Here is a 27,528-nt window from a genome sequence, read left to right on the forward strand (position 1 = left end):
TTTGTCATACGCGTCTTTAATCGGCTTTGCGGGCGTTTCTAGCGGTCGTTCCCTTTGTGTTGGCTTCTTTTGCATCACTTTTCGAGACAATGGAGTCTCTTCGCCATCAGCGCTTGCAGCCCGGTATCGGATACGGAGCGAACGCGACCGGGACTCTCCGCTCCCTGCGGCCCGGTGTAACCGGCACTCTTTCCTCGGCTCAGGGCTCCCACGTCTCGGTGTCTGCCTCCCCGGGGCCGCCGCCGCCACCGCCGCCCCTCCAGCTCCACAGCCTCGGGTCCGGTATCATGGGCAGCGGGTTCGGTTCGATGGACATGTCGGCGGGTCTGGGTCTGTCCAATCCGAGCAACCCGGCGGTGCTGAGAGAGGCGGTGGACGCGGTGGTCCGGAGCTTTGCCAAACACACGCAAGGATACGGCAGGGGTACGTGGGGCGAACATGGACGTGTTTTGCACATGAGAGCATGGGGTCAATGATAAACAATGTTTTTCCGAACGATTAAAATGTAAAAAGTGATTAGAGACGTAAACGTGCGTGTTCAGATTGGTTCTCATACTCAATTGCATACGACTGAGTTTTTTAAAATTGAGTCGCTTTTAAATGTCATTATTTAAAGAGCAGTTTAAGCGTTTATAGCCTGAAGTAAAATAGCATTTCACATGCACATTAAGCACGAGAGTACAAATCTTTAGGTTCACGAATTAACCCGTATTTAACTTCTTAAAACTACAAATATGACATTTTATACTTCATCTGCCTGTTTACAAATATTAATAGGTATTTTTTTTGTTTAGACCACCCAGACATTGAATTTGTTTTGCATTTTGAATGCATTTTTTGCTCAACCCACATGCGATATATTTCAAGAAAGCAAAAAATTAATATTGAAATTCTGAAATTAGTATTGAAACATCTTACGATTTTGCTTTGAAATAAATAAATAAGTAAAATAACCTCTGGCATGTCTCAGTAGTAGAGACATTTCAAAATTGCAGAAAAAAAAAAAATTGCATAAAGCCTATATTTAGAACTATTAAGATTTTTGCATGTATTATAATGATCATATTAAATATAACAGAGCAAATCAATCAAACTAAAATAAATAAATAACTAATTTTGGAATATATTGTTTTCTTTATAATATTTTACCCAGACATGTTCTTTATGAGATGCCCTCATGCAGCACCGTACTAGACAGCATTTTGCAGCACCGTAGGTGTGTTTAAACACTCGATTTGAGCACTCAGATTGACATGCTGACCTAATTACATTAAATGGATTATTGTCGGATAGACTCTAGCCAGTGTTCTTTAGAGGCAGGCTAAGTGTTTTAATCTAGCTCCCAGACACCTCAGACCATCTGAAAGCAACCTCAGAGAAGCTTAGCTTTTATTTGCATTAGAAAGACCTAATATACTGCTAGAACGTTAAGTGCAGCCGTGATGATTTTCACGTTACTCCCGTGTAAATACACCACCCTTATTTCCTGTTAGAAACTAGTATCTAAGCAATTCCACAACAACAAGCTTCCTTTAAATCGGCCAATGAGCATGTGCTTTTCATTGCTTACCGACGCAGTCGTAAATAAAAGTGAATTTATGAACTTGTTTTGTGCAAGTGTTGTTCTTCAAGTTGTTCCAAACCTGTATGATCTGCTTTCCTCTGAAGATATTTTGAACCGAGAAGTTGCCATCAGCCATCGTCAGGTTTGGAACGACTCGAGGGCGAGTAAATGATGACAGAATTTTCACTTTTGGGTGAACTCTTTTTAGGCATATTAAAAACACCAGGCGGTTCAAAAGTTGGTTTTCACCACAGAGGGGCTATAGGTTTCTTCAGCTTGAATGTAATTAGCAAAACTGAAGAACCTGTGCGTACTATCAGGCGTTTCGATGACTGCTGGTGTTTCAAGCCACATTTGAACTCACGAGTCTTAAAATGTTTCAGAATGGCGTTGTACAGGTTGATCTGATGGTCTTATTCCCGCAGTGAATGTGGTGGAGGCCTTGCAGGAGTTCTGGCAGATGAAGCAGTCACGAGGTGCCGACCTGAGGAACGGGGCTCTTGTCGTCTATGAGATGGTCCCATCCAATAACCCCCCTTACGTCTGCTACGTCAGTCTCCCCGGGGGAAGCTGCTTTGGGAGTTTTCAGGCAAGCGACATTCTCTTCACGTTTTTCCCCAATGCATTTGTCTTGGGAGCTTCAGATCTTCAGAAATAAATAATTGTGTTTTGGTTGCCGTCTGTGTCCGCATACTTTCTGCCTAATGTTTTCTCCTGAGGATCTCTTGGAATCGAATCCTGCGAGGCGTCTTCAGGATTCGATTACAGTGTGGTTAAATGGCCTCTTTGATCTTCTCAGTTCTGCCCGACCAAAGCCGAAGCGAGACGGAGCGCGGCCAAAATTGCCCTAATGAATTCTGTTTTCAATGAGCATCCATCTCGACGCATCACAGATGAGTTCATAGAGAAGAGCGTGTGTGAGGCTCTAGCCTCTTTTAACGTGAGTTCTCACAGTTATCTCGGTTTTTGAGTGGATTTTTCTTCCAGTTAAAAAGAGTTCGCCCGAAAAGGTCTCGCTTAAATTTACTCTTTTATTTTTTGGGGGGAACAACATGCAGTTTTTGGAGCTTTTAAAGGGATAGTTTGCCCAAAAATGAAAAATCTGTCATTAATTACTCACCCTCGTGTTGTTCCAAACCTACTGGACCTTCGTCTATCTTCAGAACACGCATTAATTAAGTCCTTAACACGTTTGGGAGCCTCGATCGTGTTTGGATCCTTGATGCATATGGGAGGGTCAGAGACCGCATCAAAAATATTGTAGTTTTGTTCTGAAGATGAAACACTTCTGAAGGGTTTGGAAAGACATGAGAGCGAGTAAATAATGACAGAATTTAAATTTTTAAGTGAACTATGCCTTTAAGCTTAGTAAAAATATAAATGTATTTATTTTGATCGATTTAATGCAATCCTTGCTGAATAAAATGACTAAACCAGACCCAGATCGAACCCAGAAGCTTTGATGAATAGTGTATTGTTGACATTGGTGACCTTTTGTATTTATTGTAGGGAAACAGAGAAGAAGCTGATAACCCTAGTACAGGCATCGGTGCTTTTCGGTTCATGTTAGAGTCTAATAAGGGGAAATCTATGCTAGAGTTTCAAGTAAGTGAGATCATTATTGGACTATATGAAAAGTTGTAAGTATACATGTACATGTGGGTTTTCATTTTTGACCTTTTATTTAGGAACTGATGACAGTTTTCCAGCTTCTCCATTGGAATGGTAGCCTGAAAGCCATGAGAGAAAGGCAATGCTCTCGTCAGGTAATTTCAAGCTATTTTCAGCAATACTTATCATATCTTTTGAAATAAATTAGTTTACTCCACTATGTAAATACATGCTGGAACTCCTGCTGCAAAAGGCTACAAATGTAGTTACTTGAAAAAAAAAATACAATAAATAAATTAAATATACAAAAATAAAAATAAACTTAACTAAAATAAAAAGGTAAATATAATGTTAAAAATATTAAACAAAATAAATAGTATTTATATTTTATTTAAATTAATAATATTTAATTTTTATTTATTTACTTTTATTTGTTATCTTTCCCTTATTAGTTTCTTGTAAATATTTCTTTGGCCCATTGATATGTTTCACCGACCCGTCTGTGGTGTGTATAACAATCAGCCTTTTTTGTAAACAGGAAGTGCTTGCTCATTACTCCCACCGAGCGCTAGATGATGACATGCGTACACAAATGGCCGCCGACTGGGTGAGTCGAGAACACGTTTTATCCGGTACCATCAATCGAGAGATGGCCGCCACCGAGCGCGAGCTGGAAGAGGCCCGTCTGGCAGGACGAGAGCTGCGCTTTTATAAAGAAAAGAAAGACATTCTGCTAATGGCAGTCGGGCAGCTAGGTGGGTCAAACACTACAACCCTGCCCTGCACGTGCTGAAGAGCATATGAAGAGACGTGGCGTATGATTGTACCAGACAGCACTCCAAAACTCAAAACAGGCTTTTTTTTTCTTGTGTATGCGTGTTTGTATGCGAGGAGGAGTCGAGAATCAGCATTTTGAATAGCTCCACAGACAAAAATGACAATGAATTATTCGTTTCTGTTTTTTTCCTTTTTAAATTGAACATGTAAGGCATTTTAAACTTGAACAGAATTAAGCGCTATATTGCTATTATTACTATACCAGTATTATCCTCCGGTGTTATCCATTGACTGTACTGGCACATGGACCTAATGTTATGTGAAAATCCATTTTGAGGCCTTCTTTGCATTGTACGTTTTAGCTAATTCGCCAAATCACTGCCTATTTGCTTTTCTCAGAGATACAGTTGTGTGGTCGAGTCACAGATTGATCGCTGCGACGCGGTCGTTTTCAATAGTCTGCATTTACTTCAGCATAAAAGCCTCGCTCATTTATTTGCTACACAAACCTTTGGGAAACGTACAAACCTTCTGCGTAAATGTTAATCTCAAGTACGTTTAAGCAAACAGACGAGAGCCAGTTGCCTTAGCATAAACGTTCGCTTGGGAAGCAACCGCACAATGTTTTCATACAACAGAGGTCAGATTTTCTCACACACCGTCTTCGGTGAGAAATCCTGGCGCAGGAAACATAGCAAGGCCATTTCCTCCAGCCTTCGCGTCACATACAAAAACTGAATCTGTGCCCTCATTACATTGCCTTCTGTTACTTTTGTGATTGTTGAGCAATCGTGCTCAAGGCAACATTTTGTTTCTACCTCCTTTCTGAAAGCTTTTGTGAACAATTATTAGCATATACTCCATGCAGATGCAGATCGGGTTTGTGTTAAAAGAATAGTTCACCCAAAAAAAAGGAAATCTGCTGATAATGTACTCTCCTCCAGGCTTTTTAAGATGTAGATGATTTTTTTCTATATCCGAACAGATTTGAAAAAAATTAGCATTACGCCGCTTGCTCATCAAAGCAGCCTCTGCAGTGAATGGGTGCCGTCAGAAAAACCATTGATCCTGAAAGTAAGACACATTTCTCCAAATCTGTCGTGATGAAGAAATAAGCTCATCTATATGTTGGATGATTGGAGAGTGATTCTTAGCAAATTAGCATTTTTTGAGAGAACTATTACTTGCAGTGCTTTGCAATAGCTTGCTTGATTCGGTGCAACAGGAAATAAAACCACATATTGCGTCTTATAGACACTTGTTGGCTTCCCAACTGAAAATGGTCCTTATAGCCTGTACTATGTTTATAATTTAGTTGAAACCATAAATATACAATCAAATATTTTGTAATGTAATCACATTCTTATTCCACCATCATAAATAACTGTATTATAACTGATCATAATGTGTTTCTGGGTGAAGTGATGTTGTAAGCTTAATTGTTATTATTTTATCCGAGCCATTTGTTTCAGTATTAGGGGCTAAAATATAAATGTCACCTTTCAGATCAGGAGAAAATTAAGCATTACTGCTTTCTCCTTGAACTGAATTTTGAAAGACTAGCTGCTAAATTGCTACTAACATCACAATGATGCTAAATGTAGGACGTGCATGGAGAGAAAATCAATGATTGTCATTTGCCAGGCAGAAAATGTACTTTTAAGGGCTAATTGTAATTATTTGTTTCCATTGTTGTGGTATAGTACACATAGTTTAACTGCAGGACTGTCTTAATTATTACTTTAAAGCCCTGGAAGTGTATAGGCTGGTATTATAAAAATGGTAATATAGACAGGCTGTATTACATGACATAAAAGAAAAGCATAGTTCAATAAACTATGCACCCATAGAGTTTATTCTCAAAATGCAGCTATCACTGATAACCTAAAGCCCCCTTTCTTTCTAATGTGCAAGTACAAATTATTTATTCATTCGAGACCACGTTTTTTGTGAAAGGACAATGAACATTTTGTGAAAGACACCAATTACTAACAGTACAATTTGCAGTTATAGTAATATTCATCAATAATGTTCTCTCAATGTAATTTGTTTGTGTTCATTTGTACTTTGTAATATGATTCCAGCATATGCCACTAAAGTGTATTGAATTGTAAACTGCATTGCATATACATTGCATATTACATTGCATATAATTTTATACAATTTGTTGGGTCTTTTCCCTGCTGTTTTTTACACTCTTGTTTACCAAAATTATTTTTCAAATAATACTTAAGGTAGTGAGATTGAATCAGTGCATGTGAATACATTTTATACGTTTCTCTTATTTGTTTTGTAGTCTGCCATTTTACATGTTTTATAAGATTTTGATGCGTAGCCAGTGTTTTGTTGATTTATATTCTTTACAGATCAATAAAGCAATTTTAAACTTACCCATTTCACAGGTTGTGGTCCTTGCAGGTTTTAAACAATCTGAAAAACGCAACCACGTCAAACATGTTTCACAGTACACACATGCAGCCGGCGTAGAAGAGAGACTTTTATCGAACCAGGTCTTTTATTTTGAAACCGAGTAACTTAGGTGTCTAGTTCATAGGCTCTAGTCGTATGATTACCGTTATAAATATCTTTATATATTAGTTTATTATATAATGCAATTTGTAAAACAAACGTGTTGTACTATATTGGTATTTTAAAGCAAGTACAAATTTAACTCGTTAAACAAATCGGCGTTTTGATATTTGTGTCAGGCAAAATAAACAGCCATCCTTTTAGGGGTCCTTTAGCGTCCCGTTCCATTTCATGTGGTCGGAAAATGCAATGACAGTTCGTGAAACATAAGTGCTGAAATATATGTGAATTTAGTATTCAAGTATTTATGCTGTGGTGCGGTTGGTGGCTGTTATTATTTCCAAATAGATAAATTAATCAACATTTTATCGTAAAGTCTATAGCAATCATGTGGGCGGTCGCATCATCGAGGTTTGTCCTTCAAAGCTGCTGGAATCTTACAAATCTAAAATCTTCCCTGAGTCGTATACAGAATCTGTCACAAACAGCATGCAAGGTAAGGGCAGAAATATCGCAATCGCAGATATCCGCGCTGTTTTGCATTCATTACTGCGACGTTGTCTTGCCCTGTTGCAAATAAGATTATTCGTGTTATAATCTCTAAATGTTTCGCGACTTAAAACAGATAAACTTTAGTTTTTTGGTTGTTTTTTTTTTTTTAATAGCAAATGTTTATATATTGGCTTCACTGAAATGGCCTTGGAGCTGAAATAGTGGTGAAAAAGCATCTACATCTTTTAATGTTTTTCTGATTTTATTATTGTTTTTAAAGAATACAGTTATTGTTGAACGCTGTTGGAAAGTTCCCTTATCAAAAGAGGGAAAACCACCCAGACTACATCCCCGAAGACACAGAATATACCGCTTGGTTGAGGACACAAAACACCAACCCCAGGACAAAATGGAGCTCATCCTCACTCAGACAGTGCCAAGTGAGTGCATTTGCCTCACAAAAAAATAAGTATGATTTTACACCTTTTTTTAACATAATTATTTATTTTACAGAGCTTGGTGGACGAGGCGACACCGTTTTCGTAAAAAAAACAGTGGGCCGCAACAAACTGCTACCCCAAGGTCTGGCTGTCTATCCGTCACCAGAAAATAAAGACATGTTTGCAGAAGAAATAAGGGTTAGTTTAATCTTCACATCAGTTAATTTGCCCTTAAAGAAGTGGTTCACTAAAAACTGAAACTTTTATGTTAATGAATTTGTTTCGGCATCAGAACAGATTGGGAGAAATTTAGCTCACCGGTGGATCCTTTGCAGTGAATGGGTGCTGTCAAAATGAGTCTAAATGGCTGGTAATCCACTCCAGTCTATCGGTTAATGTCTTGTGAATTTAAAAAGCGTGCTGCAAGCGACAAGTCTGAAGTTAAACACATCTTTACTTTCTTAAAAACAGAATTATAAAAGCATTAGCTAGAGTCACATGGAATATTGTGATGTTTTTATCAGCTGTTTGTGCTCCACTTCTGACGGCACCCATTCACTGCAGAGGATCTATTGGTGAGCAAATTTCTTCCGATAAAAAGACAAACTCGTATACATCTAAATAACATTCAAATTGTATCTTTTTGGTGAACATCATTAACATAATTTCTAGTGTTCACAGGTTTGCTTTTGTTCCTGCAGCTACTTCGTGAGGGGCGACCTGAGGACAGAGTCCAAACACGCACAGGACAGCTAGTGAGCGGATGTGTTTTCGGCTTTAAAACATTGATATATCTAAGCTGTTGCCTGTTTGATTGCAAAATTACATGTTTGTTATTCTGATGTTGGTTTCCACGAGTTCTTGCTTTATTTAGTCTGTGTGTTCATGCTACAGACAGTGAAGTTCTTGAAGAAAGCTCGGCTTGAAGTTCCCATTCACACTTCAATTCAGTACTCGCTCACCAAAGAGATCGTTTGCAGACAGTTTCTTAGACGGGTAAGATTTTATATTTATCATATATATATGTGTGTGTGTGTATATGTATGTATGTATGTATATGTGTATATATATATGTATATATATATATATATATATATATATATATATATATATATATATATATATATATATATATATTCCAAAGCAGTTTTTTTTTTTTTTAATTAAATTTGCTGTGTTTGTGTCTACAGCTCGGTGTGGTCGTGCCGACACATGCCTTAACTCTCCCAGAAGAACCGATCACAGGGCCTGGAGAGTACTGGTGTGATGTTACAGTGAGTTCATTTGCTTTTATAATACATTTCACAATAACTTAGCTCAAATGCTCTCATGTAGTTCATTCATCAGTTGTAGAACTGAAGGTGTTTTTTCCCCATCTCTCAGGTGAACGGAGTGGACACAGCCAGGGTGTCCATGTCTGTGGTGCCCTTTATGAGTTCCAGTCAGCGGCTGCTGATGAAGAGACAGCAAGAGCAGTCGGATTCAGAATAGCGTTTTCTTCGCTAAAATGCTTCGCCGGAAACCGCTTGGAGAATATGCACGAGGAGTTTGTACAAATAAAAGGATTTTTGTTTATTTTGATTATTTTTATGTGGTTGGTTTTTCCTATTTTTCAAACTTGATCTAAAAAGTTAAAGTGCAACTTACATTACATTATGGACAGGGAAATGAAGTGTATCTAGTCAAATAAAAAAAAGTAAATTTAAAATGCATACTGCATACAATGTTCTTTGTCTTTAAATCTATAAAACTTTATCTTTTTGAAACATTCCAGGAGGGGGTAACTAAATTAGGCTGCTATCCCTTTAAAACCGAATTCACGGACGCAATGTACTGATGCATGTTTTCTTACCTTTCACGTTCACTTAAAACGAAATAGACGTGAAAGGCTCTCTGTGTACATGCTTCAGTAACTGCAGTTGTATTTATATACCTTTTTTTTTTTTTACATCCGTTAACAAAGCACAAATTCTATAAATTCGTTTTTATAGCTATGTTTAGGATTTCTCCTTAATGTATGTTTAAAAACATGTTACTGCATGTTTATTCACGTGCCACTTTTTTACTTTAGTCATTTTTTTCATTATATAATGCAAAAAAAAAAACTTTATATATACGTAAAAAAACATGGGCTCAGAAAACGGACTAAATAGAGTTCTCTCTTACATCGTCAAATTTATCCATATGCCTCTTTTATCCCACATAGTGAGGTTTTTCAAGGTTTTATGAGACGTGCAGCAAGTGTATGTTAATTGATGTCCTGCAGGATAGATCGATAGGATATATGTTGTAATGTAAATCACGTATCTAACCTCCGAACCACGCAGCAGATTCGTCCTGAATTAATCTTATACCAAATCGTCCCTCACGTTTTGACGAAACTGTCGATAGATTTACGTTATAGGTTTTTTTGACATTTAATAGTTTTCGTCGGTTAAAAACGGTCGAAATTAACACTGCAAACTATTTTCCTGCCCTGTCAAGAGACATCCTGTCTTTCTAACACACTAGTGATGACATTATCGAACTAAATAAATTTCTGTACTGTAAACGCCATACATTAATAATGCTCCACGAATGGGTTTATTTACTAGTCAAAAATCAGCATTACTTGACATTCAAGAGTAAAACGTGCAAATTAATTAATTAACATTAAATCGTGTAGCCTTAACTCGTTCAACTCAGGCTTAAAAAACAAACAAACTGCAAACTTCTGCAAAAATCTGTAAAAATTTTTTAAAAAAAATCATTTAAATGTCAAATTTTATTGTGAAGATATTTTATTTTGCGCAGGTTTACGTCTTTTTATTTCTGGCAGTGAACTATTTCACACATAAAAGTGTTTTCTACAGCGAAACCGTACTTTATTTATGGTTCTACGATTAAGAATCAACATTCACGAAAACAAGCGGCTAAACGATGGGAAGATTCACTCAAACGCTTTTTACAAGGCTGTTGTCGCAACACTTTATAATAAGATTGTACACATTAACATGTAATATCGACGTAATTCATTTCCAACTTACAAACAACATTTCTAAACGGACACCGACCAAAAGGATTAAACGCTATAAAAAAAGAAAAAAAATCGTAACATGAGTCACATTTAACTAATGTTAACAAACTTATTGTAAAGTGTTTCCAGTTTCTTTCACATTTTCGAACACTATTTTTTTTTTTTTTTTACATATGCCACTGCTCACAATGGCAGTGTGGAAGACGAGACTTTCCCAAGTCGAGACATCCCGATCGTTTGATAAACGAATAAATCATGTGAACCTACAAGAGCTACTATTATGTTACGGGTGACCCAAAACCCAATGTACTTCAAATGGAAAGATAATATTAGGTAGACAACTGGGAGCCATCCTAAACATCATAATAGCAGCCAATAAGTCTTTCTGAAACAATACAAACTTGGTATCACATCTCTAAAAGCTTGCAAACGGATGACATCTCTGTATTGGCTGCAGTCTCTGACACAATCTCCTCGACGTTGGGTAAAGGTGTGCATCCAGTTCGTTAGAATCCATACTTGGCTTGCGTTTGACGTCGAGTTAGCTTGTTTTCAGCCCAGCTGTTCTTGAGCTCCAGCTCGCGTTCCTTGGCCTGATGAATCAGATACGTGATTTGGTGTTTGCGCCTCTGTTGCCCCGTCGGCTGGTCTCCTCTTTTCTGCAAGCGAGATGGAAGAGTCAGCCTTCATCTTAAACAAAGAGCCGTCGGCAAACGGACGCTTGAGGGCCTCACCTTGCTGAAGGACTTGCGGGGCTCTGCCTCCGCGGTCATGTTCTTGGTCATCCACTGCTTGTTTCCGCTCAGCTGATCGTCTCCTTTGATCTCCAAGAACTTGATTTCTTCTCTTCCGCGATTCTGTTTGCCTTGTAGCCGCCGAAACTAGAGTACGGAAAAAAGTTGTGGTGTCGGGAAGCACTGGATCAGGGCTGTCCAAACCCGGTCGTGGAGGAACGGTGTCCTGCAGAGTTTAGCTCCAACGTGCCTCAACACACCTACATGGACGTTTCTAACCGAGTAAGAGCTTGTTTAGCTGCTTCAGGTGCATATATTTAAGGTTGGAGCTATATCTGCAGAACACGGCCCTCCATGACGGAGTCTGAACAGTCCTGCCCTAGATATTTAAATACAGCATTCTCAATGGTTTTTGAGGTGAATTGTACACCTTTTTTGCATTCGCCGGGCAAAATTATATATAAGATCTGGACGATGTGAAGCATTATTCAAAGATGTGAGACAACGTACGAGAAGATCGCATGCGATGTAAGCCAAAGCTCACGATTTAAATACACGGGCAGAGATATCTTAAAAAAAACACTCAATCAACTGTTAACTATGAACCATCTACTAAATTGTTTTATTATTAAATGCATAGGTCTACTAGCTGAAAGAATTGCACATTTACCCCACAGCCGAGGCACGGATAATAAGGGATTCATTTAGATTACTCCTCACTGAAAGTTATTTAAAACATTTAGATATATTCCACAATTAAAAGGCCTATAATTCAAATTCTCAACCTACTAGCTAGTCCTATGTCTGGCGTCCAAACACTAAATTAACAGTAATGAATATTTAATCAATTAATGAAAATAAACCTTTTATTACAAAGAAATACCAAAAATAACTTGTTTAAATACATTAATTTTGTTGTTTTGCTATAGCATACATATCAGCTATAATTATGTAGGGAGGTATTTATTTATTTAAATATACAGGCTATTAGAAAATACATTTATTTTATATATTTTTATTCATAATTATATATTTTAAAGTGTAATCATAAAATGGCAATATTAATTTTTTGTCTACGAGTAGAATAATAATTTTTTTAATATATGGGTCATACTTCCGCTTGGAAATCCATATAAATACGGAACAACAGATGCTACAAACGACTCACTGCTTCATCATTGAACAATGAAGAGGATCCTGAATCTTCCTGGTCATCAGCCGCAGGATTGGGGTCTTGGTAATATCCTTCACCGTAGTAATCCTGCCAAACACACGCATTAAAATATCAGCCGCCAGGCAACAACACTGGTGCGTGAAGCTTATTCATAAAGACGGGTTTACCTGCGGAGAAGTCTCTGGCAATGGATTTGCTGGATACTGGTGTTGATATTCTCCGCTCTCATAGTCTTGCACGGCTCCGGCTGACCTGCTGTATCCGTCTGCGTTAGGAACAAAGTCCAGCGGGGCGTCCTCTACGCCGGGTGGGGTGCAGCGAGGGAACGTACGGCTCGGAATGAGGGTTTTGAGACGGGACGGGCTGCGCTGAGCTCTCCGGAAGGGAAAAGTAGTTCTCTGGAGCGAGTTCGTCGTCACTTCCCTCTTCATCCGCGGCCATTTGTTTGGCTAGCTGCAGCGCCGCCGACTTAGCAGCCGCTTTGATGGCGGACGGGGACGGGCTGCTTCCGGACAGACCCTGGGACTTCGCCGGGGTCGTCTTCGGCTTGTCCGAGCCGGGGCGTTTGGTTAGGGTGTGCGGCAGCAAGGGCCGCTCGGTCTCCTTCACCACCAGGTTCTTAGGCTGGGGCAGAAGAGAGGACAGCCCTCCACCTCCCTGGAAGAATATGGAGAAATTATTCTTATTTATTATTATTACGTGATTCAACCCAAACCATTTATACAGGGGTCTGAGACGTTAGGATAATTGCTTTAAAAGAAATTCACAAAAGCAATTTTTGTGTCCACAGAAAGCACATTAAATGTAAGTGAAGCGTCTACTTTTAAGGTTTCAAATATGTTTTTGGAGAATAAAAACGTCAAAATTTGGTTGAAATAATGTTACACTGTCATTCAGTTTAACAATATTTATATACAGTTTCAAACAACATGCTTATTCTGACTTTGGTGTTTTAAAGGAGTCAAAAATGTAAACATGTAAACATGCCTTAATCATTATTCTTTGATCCTGTGAGGCATTGTGAGTAACATCATTTAATTAAAAACTATTTAATATTAAACAATTGCTATAAATATGCTAATTATGTGCATAGAAACAATATAATTTATGTTTAACCTACTACAAAATATTTAAGTAGCTTGACAGTGGAAAGATTTGCTTGTTATGATTCTCTTAGTGCTGTCAAATGATTAATTGTATCTCTCTCTCTCTCTCTCTCTCTCTCTCTCTCTCTCTCTCTCATATATATATATATATATACACACACGTATGTATTCAGGAAAAAGTGTTATTACATATATTTATATAGATAGATTATAAAAATATAAATATATACATCTATTTTTATAATTATAGATATTTAATAATACATTTATATATTTATATATAAAAAATAGATATTTATATCCACTTAAATTTAAATCTAATATAAATATATAGATATTTAAGGACGTTTCTACATTTTAAAATAGCTTGTTTAATTATAAGTGCCAGAAAAGGGAGAAAATATTTATTTAAAAATAAATTACGGTGAAGAAAAAAAAAAACAAATAGACTTATTAATATTTTTCACCCATACCCGAGAAGCTGATTTCTTTCGGACGGGCTCGTCTTCATCAGAATCAGACTAGAACAGAGAAAAACACCATCAGGTCAAAATCGGTTCAAGTGAAATCACTGGGCAATGGGCGTTATTAAAAAAACTCACGTCTGCTGGTTTTATTTCGGGAACGGTGATTTTAACGGGCTCGGTGCGCTTTTTGGGTTTGGGCAGATCTATCGCCGTCCTCTTCGGCTGCGGAGCCGATGTTTGCCCCGAGGTTTTCGGCGCGGGCAGAGACGCGAAGAGTCCGCCGATCTTACCCGCGGGGCGAGGAGGCGAAGCGTCGCGATCGCTGTCGTCGCTGCTGTCGTACGCTACCAGAGACATCTCCACCGACCAGACCGGATCAGATCAGTTCATAAGAGAGGGAAGCACACACAAGGATCGCCGACGAGCTACTTTTGCATCGCTTTCATCAAAGCAGCTCCTCTGGTCTCATATCTTCCCGCGCTCGCAGATCTGTACGGACAAATATTGCTTGTGAACACCTAACAAATGTCAAATCTCGACATCGACGACCAATTCGCCTCTGGATAAAATTAACGCTTGCTGCGAGATCTGCGCTCGCATTGGAAATGCCGTTTTTTTAAATTGATAATTGATATTCTCTCCGCAAAACGAGAATAAAACACAAATATATTAGTCGAAACAAGCGAACGACGGACTGTTAATAGTTATAAATCGCTCCTCTTTAACCATTAGACCCATAAACAATTTTTTCTTCCACCATCGTGAAGTTTATCCTCGACTTCCGCTGCGCCGTTTCCGCGACACTGACCCCGACCGGACCGGAGCGGAATCACATCAATAAACGTTTTCAAACGAGGTAAAACAAACCAAAAGAATTGATAAACGGATGAAAAAACTCAGGAAGCTCTAGACTCTACCCCTACGAATACTGTATTTCTATATTTTATGAAGAAACTAGCAATTGTTAGGTAGATGGACAAAAAGATAAACGTATTTCGTTGTTGCTTGGACAAAGATGCTTGTTTTCAAGTTGGATAAATTATGGACCATAATTATGGTCTTATAAAATCTGAACAGTGTCTACTGGTTCTGTAGAGGTTATTGTTTAGAAAGTGGTTCAAAGAATTCTCTAATGCTCACCAAGGATAAATACATTGCATAAAGTAAAAGCAGTATCACTGCAAAATATTATTTAAATGCAAAACGGTTGATGTTTCAAAAGTCATTACTCCAGTCAACATTTCTTTTAAATAGCAATGATAAAAACAGTTGTGTTTAATATTAATATTTGTCAAAATAGAGTTTATTTGAAATGGACTTGTAATATTTAGAGAGAGAGAGAGAGAGAGAGAGAGAGAGACAGACAGACAGAGAGAGAGAGAGAGAGAGAGAGAGAGAGAGAGAGAGAGAGGAGAGAGAGAGAGAGACAGAGAGAGGCAGAGAGAGAGAGAGAGAGAGAGAGAGAGAGAGAGAGAGAGAGAGAGAGAGAGAGAGAGAGAGAGAGAGAGGCAGAGAGAGAGAGAGAGGCAGAGAGAGAGAGAGAGAGAGAGAGAGAGAGAACTAAACAAACACCACTTACAGACCCTAACCTTTTGAATAGTAATTATAGATTTGTTCAGAAAATAAGCCATGTGTCTCAGCTGGCATCACACGCTTATGGCACGAAAATAAAGAAACCTTGTAAAACATTTGGTTGGGTTTATTGACAAAAGTCTGCAGAACACATACAGTTTTTTTCTCCATGATAAATTATCTTACTAATGTCGTGAAGCTCAAACACACACGCCATACACAGTCTCTGTGGTAACTCAGTACCAGTAGCTTTTACGAGGCCTTCTATCCTCCTGGATGTTCATTTTCTCCATAACCTCTTCCTCTAGAGTTTTCAAAGACGGCGTGTGCGTTTTCTGAAGCGCGTCATCCGGTGCCGTGTCTTTGGGTCCATCTGCAAGGCGAATAAACAACTCTCAAACAACTTCTGGTACCTGAGCCGTATTTAAATGTCTAAAACTCAAGGTAGAAATGCATTGCTTGTAAGCTTTCAGAAACACCACCTTTCCATTGCTGGGGAATGATGCCATCTCTTCTCTGATAAACCGGTTTGGGAATAATGCGTCCCGTCCTCACAGAAACACGCACTCGCTCGCCCTCTTCGGTGTATCTCCACTGAACATCTGTGGGCTTCCTGAGACGCATTAGACAAACATTTAGAGCCTCATGCATTGCATAAATGTCTCTATTTGGTGTTTGATGCTCACAAGTCAGTAGGGTCGATCAATGTAACATCCTTCAGCAGCAGAGGGGCTTCACTGGCGATGTAAGTCCCCCGGTAATCTCCAGATCTGCCGATATACCTGAAATGCTGGAAAAGAGTGTTTGAAAAGTATTAAAAGTGCAATTAAATTATTACTGAAGCAATATTACTACTAAATCTCATTAAATATTTTACGCCTACCGTGTTCAGGCCCTCGAGAATGACCCAGTTTCGATGTCGGAACACCTGAACAACTCTGCCCTGCTTTCCTTTGTCCTTTCCGGACAAAATCTCCACCTAATTCGAATTAGATTTCAATGGTATTTTCTATAAATGTACAATTTAAAATAATACAAAACATGCAAAGGCCCGCAGATATAATTACAGGGCCTTAAAATTTAAAAGGCATGTATATATATTTTCACCCATGAAGTATTTATCCATATTAAGTTTATTTTATTTTATTTTAGTACTCTAGTAGCACTCAAGACCCCACTGGGCTAAAAGGTGCCTCTCCTCTGCCAGTCAGGTGGGTTAAAAATGTAATAAAACGTCCATTAAATATTAAATCCTTTTTGAAGTGTAAAAGACAGGGAGGATCACTTACGGTGTCTCCTCTCAAGACATGCCAGTCCTCGTTAGCAATCGGTTCAACGAACACCTTTCTTCTTTTCTTGCCTAGTGGATTGCGCCGCTGAGCAGCGATCGTCCACGGTCTGTTCGTGCCAAAACGATAATCGCGTGGAAATGCAGCTTTTGCTGCCATAGAAAGCAACGCTGTCAGCCTCATGCTGCTGTGGACAATTAAAACAAGGAGACACTTAAAAGGATGCAGACAATCCATAAATGATATTTGAAATCTACACATGAGTTAATGTATGTTGTATATGTACATTTGTATGATGGAAAAAGACGTGATATATTCGTCACTGACGGTTTGTAATGCTACAACGGTTTTGAATTAGAATTATGCGTGAGGCTTTAGTACAGGTCTCTCGTGACACAATGACATTTTACCTACCTGAATTATTGCTGCGACTTTTATAGATACATGTAACCAAAATAACGGAATTCATTCGCGGTAATCGTAAATTCTACATCCACAAGGGTCAAACTAGAGTAGAACGTGCGCTACTTCCTTTTCCTTTCGAGCCAAGCGACGTAGATGTCAAAATAAAAGTCTCGAAGAGATTTTTGGCAACACAAGCTTCCAAAAAATGATCGTTAAACATTAATCAAATTGCCGGTTTTTTTTTTTACTAAACAGTTGTTTTAATAGGTTTTAGAGATTTATAATAATGCGGGAAGTTTTTTTTTTTCAAACAGATAAAATGGTTTTGTTAGCACTTTTATAAACATTACAATTGTTAATATCCGTGGGAAGTTATATTAGAAAGTATAATTGTTTTTAATAATATGTAATATTGTAATATGAAAGCATAAATATTTGATTTCTCAGTGATATTTAACCCAAAATATTTGCCACTGTATTACTGCAAATTGGGCTCGGAATTGTATCAACTGTCAGCAAAATCTGGATAATTTTATTTGGTAAACAACATACAATAAGTTCATGCAACATCAAGACAACTGGGGTGAAATAATAATACGAGTGTAAAAAGTTGATCTTTTCATATTTCTAAGATTGAGTTGAGTTTGACATTAAAGCATGAGCTGTATTAATGATTGACAAGCTACGATCATAAATTTAGTGGTTCTTGCTTTCACTATTAAGTGTTCCTGCTTTCAGCACATACTAGTAAATTCCAGGTAAAGACTTTGCAAGTGAATAATTCACAATAATATTTTTTTAATTGTTGCATTAATACCACCATACAAATCCATAGTATGAATTTTATACATTTTAAGAAAATTCTCATTATTGTTAGGCCATTGTGTCAAGTATCGTTTATGTTAATGTACAAAAAATGTACACAAATATGACAGCTGCCTGACAGAATATTAAAAGGATTCTTTTTTACTCTCGTAAAACCATCAACCAATCAAATCGCTTTTTCATTCTGTATCCGAGTAGGATGACTCAGACCAGCCAACTAGCGTCGAGCTTTGCTTTGTAGTCAGGCAGACATAACACAGTCGTCCAATCACAAAATAAGCCGAAAGGGGATTTTTGCTCTATATTTGTCTCAGGTAGTTTCTTTTTCGTTTATAAAATAAATGGTACTATTATTTTCTATTTGAAAGAGATATTGCACTAGGTAAACTTTGTACAATGACAATGTGTATAGTTTGTGAGAAAGGCCAGGTATTTTAACGTAACAATCGAAGGTTTTCGAGGCGTACAAGTGTGGCTAGCTAGTTCTATAGCAACAGTCATTGGTAATGATATTAACGATAGCTAGCTTGTGCGTACGTATACTAAAAACTAAGTTACAGCTATCTTTTAACAAATAATGTCGTTAAGTTGAAATTTATATTAAGTAGCTGTTTATTTATGTCGGTTTCGTTTAGTCGACGACTCTTCGGCCTGTTCGAACTAATGTTAGCCTATTAGCTGCTAATATTTAAACTAGGCTGGGATGAGGTTCATTTCTAGTGATCAATGGCCATTTGCGTTTGAGAATATGGTTAACTTGCGTTAAAATGAGCTTTTGGTCATAAATAACCAATGGCTTCGTCTAGTTTCTGGTTGGTTGGCCTTTCAATACGCCCACAAAGAGATACACATGGGTGTAATCAACCAGACCTATGCATGTATCATATATGCTAGTCGTATATTAGATTTAATCAGGCATTAAAGTGATTATAAGTGACCGGATATGCTCCTGGCATCATGCATGCAGCGGCTGAAAGCAACAGTTTCTTATGTTGAGATCTTCATTGCGTGTGTGCTGGATATGAGGAAATGTCTGGACTGGGGCAGGAAAAACAGCCCTGCAGTATTTGTGCATGGTCGCTATCCGATTGACCTGACAACAGTTTCATGAGTGGCTGTATTTTCGAAATGGGGAAAAATATCTTGAGCGTTTTAGACGCGAGAGAATTAGGCGCTTGCGTGGTTTCATTTCGTGTTTACAGTCTGTCGCTGTATGTGTAAACCTGGCCTAAATGTGTCAGCTTGTAGTGAAACTGACGAGCATTTATAGACATGTGATAAATGGGATGTTTACCAGTAAGCAGTTTGTACTAAGACTGTTTTAACATATTGCCTTCAGACTTTAAGCTGCTGTGCATATTAAATAAATACTTTCAAACAAACGTGCTTTCTTAAAAACACTTAATACTGCACATGTGGTCTAAAACTGCAACACCCTACAACTTTTACTATTGACGTTCATTTGCATTGATCTAATGTGCAAAGTGCCGGTCGCGTGCAGAATAAACCTCTCCATGAAGCTAGAATTAAATGTACTTTTTAAAACGCACTGTTGCATTGAAAGTTAGCCCCAACCACACTATGCATACTAACATCTGCCTCATGTTCCAGAGGTTCTGAATGCAGTTTGTCAGTCCAGTGTGGTTGAGACATGGCAGAAGATCAGTTAAAGGCAGACGCCTCAGCTGGGGAGGGGGAGACGGAGCCCAGTATGCTACTGCAGAAGCTTAAAAGCAACATTTCGTAAGAGCCTTTTATTTTTACTCTTTCTTCATTGCGGTTCAGATAGAATGTTACATCTTTATTTTCTGGTATTTCATTGTTAAAGTAAGTTTGAGTAATGTCTGTAGCATTAAGGCAGTAGTTTACCCAAAAAGGAAAGCCTGAAAGACTTCACTCACCCTCGGGCCAACCGAAATGTGGTGATGATTGTTATTGTCATTAGAACGGATTCTGAGACATTTAGCATTACTTTCCCTGCTTACCAACCGATCCTCTGCAGCAGTGGTTCCATCGATGAGCAAATGATTGTTACATTTCTCCAAATCTGTTTTTATGCAAAAACAAATGCATCTGCATCATGGATGACCTGAGGTTTAGTTAATTATTAGCACATTCGTTTTAGCCTGAACCCTTGATGTGTGCACTGTACATGTGTGTATGCAGATCTATATGTTAATGTATGCACGTTCCATCTTTTCACAGTAAAAATGTGCAGGGCAAAGTGGACAAAATTTTGGTAAGTTTTCTTGACGTGAAATGTTAGCCTTCTGAGATTTTATAACTGCCGTGTTCACATATTCAGCTTATTTGTGTTTTTGTGCACACATTCTCGCCCTTATTCTGTCTTTCTCTCTGTGACATGTCCCTCTCAGGAAGATGTACAGCGTTTCTCTGACAACGATAAGCTCTACCTTTATCTACAGCTACCCTCAGGTCCAGGCGCAGGAGAGAAGAGGTACATAAAATAACGCACGTAAACTTCCCTCAGCCTCAATTCACTTTTCGGTGTATTTTTGAATGTATAAATTCTGAGTAACTTAAAATATTTGATGCCCCTTAAGTTGATTTTTAAAATCCCAGCTAATCAGGCTAGCTATAAATATGACGTGTGACGTGAAATGTCATTGCTTGCTTGTGCGTACCAGCGGTGATTCAAACTCAGTCAACACGGCAGACCAGCTACACACCTGCAACTGGATCCGTAGCCACTTGGAAGAACATCCTGACACCTGCCTGCCTAAACAAGATGTTTACGAGACATACCGGTAAGGAGTGGGGTGCTGGATATACATTAAAGCCTCTTAGACTTCAGTTAAACACATACTGTTTTCCTAGACTTTTAACAGTCCATAATCGGTTTCATAATAATTCCATTTTTGCAATTTGTCACACATACAATGATTATTCACTGGCTTTTATATCTAAACAGGAAGCACTGTGACAACTTACAGCATCGGCCTCTAAGTGCAGCAAATTTTGGCAAAATCATCAGGGACATCTTCCCAAACATTAAAGCACGAAGACTGGGTGGTAGAGGACAGTCCAAATATCCTTTTGTCTTTAAATTGTATAGTAAATTATAAAAACACTGACAAGTATTCATGACTTCTAAAACCCTAAGGCAGCCAAACATATCAGAGGGAATGTAGTTTCACCAATCTCATGAAAACACACATTCAGCTATTGAAGATTTCTAAATGTTTGAGAGATTTATTCTGTACTTTTGACAAACAAATATCATCTCATGCTTTAAACTCATTTGAATAATTTTAACTAGATTCAAACGAAAAGTATTATTGTTTTATTTAAGGACATCCAATGTATAAATATCAGTGTCCCTTAACATATATGCCAGCACATACTGCTATAGTGGGATACGTCGAAAAACCGTGTTAAACATGCCATTACTGCCCAACCTGGACCTCAAAAATGACCCGGTATGATTCTTTCACATCCTTAAAATGATATAGGTCAGTGGTTTTCAGCCCTATTCCGTTGCCTCAGCCTCACACATACATTTTACATGATAATCCAGGAACAGGGTTGAAAGCCACTAATATAGGTTCTCAGTTATATTTTGCATAGATGAAAAACATGTTCATGCTTTAAGTTTATGCTTAGATGTTCCGTTTATGTATTTATGTGATGTGCCATCTCCAGTCTGAACTGACAGAACTGGTGCAAACCTACAAGCAAGAGGTCACCGAAGCAGCCTGTGAACTTATCTGTGACTGGGCCCAGAAGATCCTGAAGCGGTCGTTTGACACGGTGGTTGAAATCGCACGTTTCCTCGTACAGGAGCACATCGTCAACCCACGCTGCAGCCAAGCCGAGCTTGTCACTTCAGCTGCTCTGGCAGGTACGTGCAAGTGAACCGTAAGATGACATGTTAAGATTTGCAGAGCATTACTGTGGTGTTATTGATGTACTATTATAGTTGTTGTTAATATTTTGAATTGGATTGGTCCCCGTAGCACAGAAAATATATTCCCGAGCTGATGATAAGGGAAATAATGGCAAAATAAATATAAAAAAAACACACACACACAAAAAATAGTTGTTTATATTTAATAGTAATTAAGTGTTATATCGTAATGCAGCAATATTAGTTTTATTATTTTAGTTCATTAAAAATTTTTTAAACTAAAAAATGTTACATTGACAATAAACATATTTTGTTTCTTTTATTTTAACCATATTTACATGTTAATAATAATCTTGATTTTGTAACATTGCTTTAGGAGTAAAGCTACATTTATGGTTTATTTTTTGGTTTTCATAGGCGGACCTTCTAAACCTCATAAAGTAATCAAAAAGATTCCAGCATCTTCCCGAGCAGGTGGAGCAGAAGAAGATAATGTCGGTGCAGAAAATAAGGTAACACTGGCCTGAAAAATTGTATCTTTGTTTCTTCCTTCAGACTTCTCCCCCAAATAATTTTGATTCATCATTTTTGGAATAGAGTCCCAGTTCCATAACAGTCCCAGTCAGATTTCCTACATATTTGTAACACTTTTATATTTCTCAACTGAAATCAATATGCAATTGTGTTTTGTTTTTTTGTTTTTCTTCTTTTTGGTAAACAGCCATATAAAAAGCGGGATAATTTATATGTCACATATTAGCAGTAGTGCATACTATAAATAGTAAATATAGTACCGTTGTGATGTTTTTGGCAGCAAAAAGAGAAAGACTGCGTGGAACAGCCCCCATCCAATAAGCAGCAGGTCAGTGATAAACCAACCAACAAGGTTGAGTCTGCTCGAGTAGAAGCCTATATGAAGAAGCTGCCTCAGCTCCTTCCCAGAGGCACCGCTCCAGAGAAAACCTCCCCACCGTGTCTCGCACCAGCCGATTCAGGCAGCGTTCAAGTAACTCTGCCCATCACAGTCGCAACGATACCTTCTCAACCAGGCGGCACCGTCCCTGTCATGATTCTGCCCTCAGGCGTGAGCCTTTCTTACCCAGAGCGCGAGAAAACATCGGTCACGGTGGCCACTTCCGCTGCTCCCACTCCGGTCGTCCAGAGAGCGCGACCGGCGGCTCCTAAGCGGGGCCCTGACCCCACCACCTCAGTGTCAGCTGCAGGTGTCGCTCCGAAACGCAAAAGAGGACGACCCAGAAAGCAAAGACCAGAAGACATGGCACCGCAGTTGCCGCCAGTCCTGACCTCAAACCCAAATCCAACTTTGCTCACGAGAGGAGTAATCCAAAAGGCCTTGCCTTCCTGTGCCTCCACCGCTCCTTCGCAGCTCGTGGAAATCGTGATCCAGGACCAGCAAGGCCTGATGCTTAGCCAACTTCCCACCATCCAGGATATGACAGACGCTGAGCACAGAAGTGTAGTGGTACAATGTCAGCCTGCAGCAGAACCCGAGAAACAGCAGTCCGTCCTGCTAATGCAAGGGCCCAACCAACCGGGTTACGAGCTGAGCCGCAGGATGGTCATCCAGCGTGCCCCCTTATCTAGAGAAGGAAGGCCGGCTGATCTAGAAGTGCCACAGTCCACCGTTTCGTACCTCCCTCCGGCAACGTTATTAGAGGACAGAGGAGAAGTGGAAATCACTCTGACTCCTGTGGAGCCGCAGGTCGATTCCATGCCAAACTCAGCAGGTATTCCCAGCTCCTTCGGCTCCTCGTTTGTAGAAACCCCAAAACCGGACGCCCCATAAAAGCCTCTCAGCACCCGCCTTCCCTGATCTCAATGTGCAATGCCTTTCCAGTGCTTCTGTGAATCGCATACTAGCTTGTAGTCAAACTGAGGCGTACCATCTTGGCTGAGCTTGACTGGGTGTGTCTGCTTTTTGTGTAAAAATGATGTATAGAAGTACAACCTGTCATTGTTGCCTTCAAACAGCAACTACACTCATATTTTCATACGAAACATAAGTGAAGACTCCAGGAGTGCTTTTAAAGAGATTATGAATTTAAGTGGCCTAGAACAAAAGTTTAGACTGTTTTGACAAGAATTTTAGAGCATTGAAAAATGAAATGAATAGATATACTCGCAAATTAAAGTACAGTCTGGTCCAGCTCAGTTATTAAATGAAAGGACATGTAAAAAAAAAAAAAAAAAAAAACACCAACAACAACAAAAAAAAAAAAAGATAAATCATCAGAGTTACCAAGGACCTGCTTACCATCTGTTGGTGTTTGTCACCATTCTCAGTGCCATAAGAGAGCAGTAGGTCTTTTTTGCTCTAACCGTCTTTGCATGTTTGTGTTTGTAAAACATGAATTGAGACATTTGAGTGTGTTTTCTAGCTGTTCAGATGACAAAGAGTGGTATTACGGGTTTGCAACTTCAGGGTTCTAAAAAAAAGTCCCTCCCTCACCCAGTAAATGGGTTAATAGTTTTTTTTTGTTTTTGTTTTTCTTAAATGTCGCAAATGACAGATATACAGACTTCGAAATTACTACATCAAGTTGCTGTTGTGAAGGTCGCGAAGACACTACTGGTTCAGATGGTGCACAGTAAATGTGGATGCACAGTGAAAACGAAGACCTCTAAAGTCCCTTTAAATATGCAAATGAGGCTACGATTTTGTGGGCTCAAAGCCCGGCCCCCCTGCGATCAGGTCTGTCCAGTCGTTCTCTTACAGCAACGTAATTTAGCACTTAACAGATGTAAATAGTTTATTCATGAGCCCAGAAGAATATCTTCATAGGTAAAGTGTACCAGAACTAATTTAAAAACGTTTTATTTTCCAAATGTATAGCCATCATCACTATATTGCTACTATGGAATATTATAATTAGTAACTAGTAAAGCGTGCACCGACACCCTAAAAGCATGTACAAAAAAATAGATGATGTTAAATTTCTGAAATTTGATAATATTATTTAAATTTAAGCTGAAATATGTACTAATTATTTATTTATAAAAAATGTACAAAGCTTGAGCCACAACAGCATCTTTTTGTGTAGATTATCATGTCTTAAAGGAGAATTTTGCTCTACATAGCCTTAAAACTATTTTTATTAGTTGTTAGTAGCCAAAAGTCCATTAAAGTGGGTTTAAAAAATGAATTCGCAATTTAATACAAAAATTTTTTGTTGTTGTTTGAAAGTCAATTATAAATAGAACGGGATTTGGTAGCATTTTACGAATATTTTTGATGCGATTTATTTCGTTTAAAGGTATTGGAAGGCTATGAATTTTGGGGAAAAAAAATCTCCTTGAAGGTTTATGCTCAACAAAGGTTTAATAGGCACTTAATTTAAAAGCAAGGCCACTCCGATTATGTACAAAGAGATTTGAAATCAGATGTTGCTATTTATTCAAATATCGTAGTAATATATGTGAGATGGGAAATTGCTAGAGGTGATCATTTTACTGTGGAGTAATGGTGCTTTAAAAAGCTAAACGGGTTTAACTAACAACACAAATGATTGTGATTCACAAGGCAGTGATTTCACCAATCAGCAGTCCGACTGCACTTGACATCCGCTGCTCACTGGTGCTGATTCTGGGTAGAATTACCGTGGTACAATGGTGGCAAAATGGCAACTGGCTGTCAGACAGCCCGCTAGAGTCACGTCAGCATAAATTACATTAAGGCTCGTGAAATGAATGTGGTATATATGTCATGTCGAATTCTGAAGAAACACGGCTGCTTAATTTACTCAAGGTTTAAAGTTTGACTCTAACCAAAATTAATGGAAATCTTTTTTTTTTTTTTTTTTTTAGAATCACAGGAGCTTTTATTTTGTACATTGTGATATTGTTAGGGCCTGTTGCTTTTTGATCATTTGTGTTCATTGTAAGTTTTTCACGCTTAAAGATATAGTCCATCCAAAAATGAATACTCGCCCTCAGGCCATCTAAGACAGGTTTACATTTTTAGAGAAATCGGAACCTCTGCAGTGAATGGGTGCCGTCAGAATGAGAGTCCAAACAGCCGATTAAAAACATTGCAATGATTCACAAGACTCCATCAAGTCTATTCTATTAATAAAAACATCTTAAGGATAGATTTATTTCTTACACTAACAAACTCCACAGTATTTTGGTTGACAAGATATTAACTGATGTACTGGAGTCATGAGGTTTACTTGCGAGTTATTATCAGGGTTTGAACTCTCATTCCCACGGCACCCATTCACTGCTTTGAGCAAGTGATGTAATCTGTTCTGATGAAGAAACTAACCCATCTGCGTCTCAGATGGCCTGAGGGCGAGTGCGTTTTTTGGCAAACTATTTTTTTTAAAGGCAATGCACAGTTCTAATCTTCTGCCTCATTTGCAGTCCTGAGATTTGAATACTAACGTTAGATCTTAATATCCTGACAACAGCAATCCCTGTGAAATAAAATATAAAAAAAAAGCTGTAATTTACACGATTAAACCGCAATCGGTTAATAAAGTGATTCATTTTGACTGTTCTGGATTCATAAGAATAACAGAACAGCGGGATATTAGATTTATAGGAATCTAACAAATTGCATAATATTTACGGAATGGATGAAGGAGTGAATAATCAGATCTGTAGCAGCGAAGTACTTGTAAAACGCAGTTAAAAGGGATATTTCATGGGAATAAACATGAAAACATTTTAAGCATATGATCATTTATATCCATTTTATGGATGTATTATTCATACTCTCTATCCATTGACAAACAATGCCATTTTTTTGTGTCACACACCACAGAAATGTAACATATTCAGTACAACATAGTGCCTCGTACAAACCACTGTGCTCTGTAAATATCCATTTTCTTTGCATTGTTTACGAGGTTGTGATTTCGCTCTGAAGCACGGAGTGGATTGTTCGTTTGTGAACTTCGGTGAAGGCTCTCAAAACCGTTGCCCTCGACAAGAAGGAAAACCAAAACGGCACCCATCGGCGTCGGTCATCCTTCGTGTTTCGTTGTGACGAACACAAAAAGAAACCAACCGCGAAAGGTGTCCAGCACATTAACATCTCACGGAGTCATGTAGAATTGTTAATTAGCCGAGATTTTTCTATCAACCCCCGTGAAATTTGCATAAGTGTTCATTTTGTTGTGCGTGTCAGTACTATGCCATTTTTACCGTAGACATCTAACATGTCTAATGTTATATTCTGATTATCGCCTTTTTTTTTTTTTAGTCAGTCCATGCATGGTTTGTGTATTGAATACGTTTCTAAAGAGTTGTTACGGAGGATCCGATATTGGTTTGGAGTTGCGCCGCTTCTTTCGAAAAACATTTGAACCCTGGTGTTCGTCTTGCACTTTAATTTTCTTAACGGAAAGCACACAGGGGGAGAAAAAGATGAAATGCAGCACCTTGTATGTTATTTGTTTTTGTACTTATGAGGTCTTCTTTTTGAAAAGGTTTGCTTTTTTTTGTATTTCATGTGGTTTTTTTTTCGTGTTAAAACTGTACAATTGGACATCTTCCATATAAAAAGAAAAGGAAATTATCTCTGACTGTGAGCACATTTTCATAAATCAGCACTAATAAACAATATGTATGATGTGTTTCTTTATATCAAGTGTTTGCGAACCATTTTCAAATAGTCCCTCCTGCTTTATCACAG

The 27,528-nt window shown here is 38.4% G+C and overlaps 6 protein-coding genes across 10 annotated transcripts in view; 3 read left to right on the top strand and 3 right to left on the bottom strand.

Moving 5' to 3' along the window:
• lix1l (limb and CNS expressed 1 like) overlaps positions 1 to 6,342 on the top strand; it is a 6,923-nt gene extending 581 nt beyond the window's left edge. Inside the window, exons 1-6 of the mRNA XM_043217624.1 lie at positions 1 to 423; positions 1,990 to 2,153; positions 2,364 to 2,504; positions 3,074 to 3,169; positions 3,253 to 3,330; positions 3,714 to 6,342. The exon at positions 1 to 423 is cut by the window's left edge and continues 581 nt beyond it. Of these exons, the coding sequence (XP_043073559.1) occupies positions 90 to 423; positions 1,990 to 2,153; positions 2,364 to 2,504; positions 3,074 to 3,169; positions 3,253 to 3,330; positions 3,714 to 3,968 (1,068 nt within the window). The 5' untranslated portion in view covers positions 1 to 89 and the 3' untranslated portion in view covers positions 3,969 to 6,342. The remainder of the gene's footprint in view (positions 424 to 1,989; positions 2,154 to 2,363; positions 2,505 to 3,073; positions 3,170 to 3,252; positions 3,331 to 3,713) is intronic.
• pbxip1a (pre-B-cell leukemia homeobox interacting protein 1a) overlaps positions 1 to 6,395 on the bottom strand; it is a 19,268-nt gene extending 12,873 nt beyond the window's left edge. The window contains exon 1 of one of the 3 annotated variants that reach the window (XM_043217618.1): positions 6,344 to 6,395. In XM_043217618.1, the coding sequence (XP_043073553.1) occupies positions 6,344 to 6,347 (4 nt within the window). In that variant the 5' untranslated portion in view covers positions 6,348 to 6,395. The remainder of the gene's footprint in view (positions 1 to 6,343) is intronic. The other 2 variants (XM_043217617.1, XM_043217619.1) reach the window with 2 other exon arrangements.
• Positions 6,396 to 6,682: 287 nt separating this feature from the next.
• Positions 6,683 to 8,994, top strand: mrpl9 (mitochondrial ribosomal protein L9). Its single transcript, XM_043218054.1, has 7 exons — positions 6,683 to 6,977; positions 7,254 to 7,413; positions 7,487 to 7,611; positions 8,115 to 8,168; positions 8,308 to 8,409; positions 8,604 to 8,687; positions 8,797 to 8,994. The coding sequence occupies exons 1-7, from the start codon at positions 6,870 to 6,872 to the stop codon at positions 8,902 to 8,904; spliced, it is 741 nt and encodes a 246-aa protein (XP_043073989.1). The 5' UTR covers positions 6,683 to 6,869; the 3' UTR covers positions 8,905 to 8,994.
• Positions 8,995 to 10,159: 1,165 nt separating this feature from the next.
• Positions 10,160 to 14,710, bottom strand: prcc (proline rich mitotic checkpoint control factor). The gene is given in 7 exon segments (XM_043218053.1): positions 10,160 to 11,088; positions 11,164 to 11,310; positions 12,332 to 12,424; positions 12,505 to 12,643; positions 12,645 to 12,994; positions 13,917 to 13,964; positions 14,046 to 14,710. Coding segments are annotated over 7 exon segments (1,152 nt in total). The 5' UTR covers positions 14,268 to 14,710; the 3' UTR covers positions 10,160 to 10,935.
• Positions 14,711 to 15,594: 884 nt separating this feature from the next.
• mrpl24 (mitochondrial ribosomal protein L24) lies at positions 15,595 to 17,323 on the bottom strand. Of its 2 annotated transcripts, none has more exons than XM_043217210.1 (6): positions 17,186 to 17,323; positions 16,772 to 16,958; positions 16,366 to 16,461; positions 16,169 to 16,272; positions 15,965 to 16,095; positions 15,595 to 15,855 (listed from the first exon to the last, which is right to left on the bottom strand). In XM_043217210.1, the coding sequence occupies exons 2-6, from the start codon at positions 16,952 to 16,954 to the stop codon at positions 15,719 to 15,721; spliced, it is 651 nt and encodes a 216-aa protein (XP_043073145.1). In that variant the 5' UTR covers positions 16,955 to 16,958; positions 17,186 to 17,323; the 3' UTR covers positions 15,595 to 15,718. The 2 variants fall into 2 exon arrangements, with proteins under 2 accessions (XP_043073145.1, XP_043073146.1); XM_043217211.1 differs by having other exon boundaries at positions 16,772 to 16,955; positions 17,186 to 17,321.
• A 911-nt stretch (positions 17,324 to 18,234) lies between these two features.
• rfx5 (regulatory factor X, 5) lies at positions 18,235 to 27,477 on the top strand. Of its 2 annotated transcripts, none has more exons than XM_043217388.1 (10): positions 18,235 to 18,315; positions 19,613 to 19,744; positions 20,207 to 20,240; positions 20,377 to 20,459; positions 20,650 to 20,769; positions 20,934 to 21,050; positions 21,363 to 21,441; positions 21,665 to 21,863; positions 22,287 to 22,381; positions 22,684 to 27,477. In XM_043217388.1, exons 2-10 carry the CDS (start codon positions 19,653 to 19,655, stop codon positions 23,674 to 23,676), a joined length of 1,812 nt encoding a protein of 603 aa, XP_043073323.1. In that variant the 5' UTR covers positions 18,235 to 18,315; positions 19,613 to 19,652; the 3' UTR covers positions 23,677 to 27,477. The 2 variants fall into 2 exon arrangements, with proteins under 2 accessions (XP_043073323.1, XP_043073325.1); XM_043217390.1 differs by lacking the exon at positions 18,235 to 18,315 and adding an exon at positions 18,555 to 19,077.
• The last annotated feature ends 51 nt before the right edge of the window (positions 27,478 to 27,528 follow it).

The sequence above is a fragment of the Puntigrus tetrazona genome, chromosome 19, assembly GCF_018831695.1.
Source record: "Puntigrus tetrazona isolate hp1 chromosome 19, ASM1883169v1, whole genome shotgun sequence".
In the NCBI taxonomy this organism is placed as follows: Eukaryota; Metazoa; Chordata; class Actinopteri; order Cypriniformes; family Cyprinidae; genus Puntigrus; species Puntigrus tetrazona.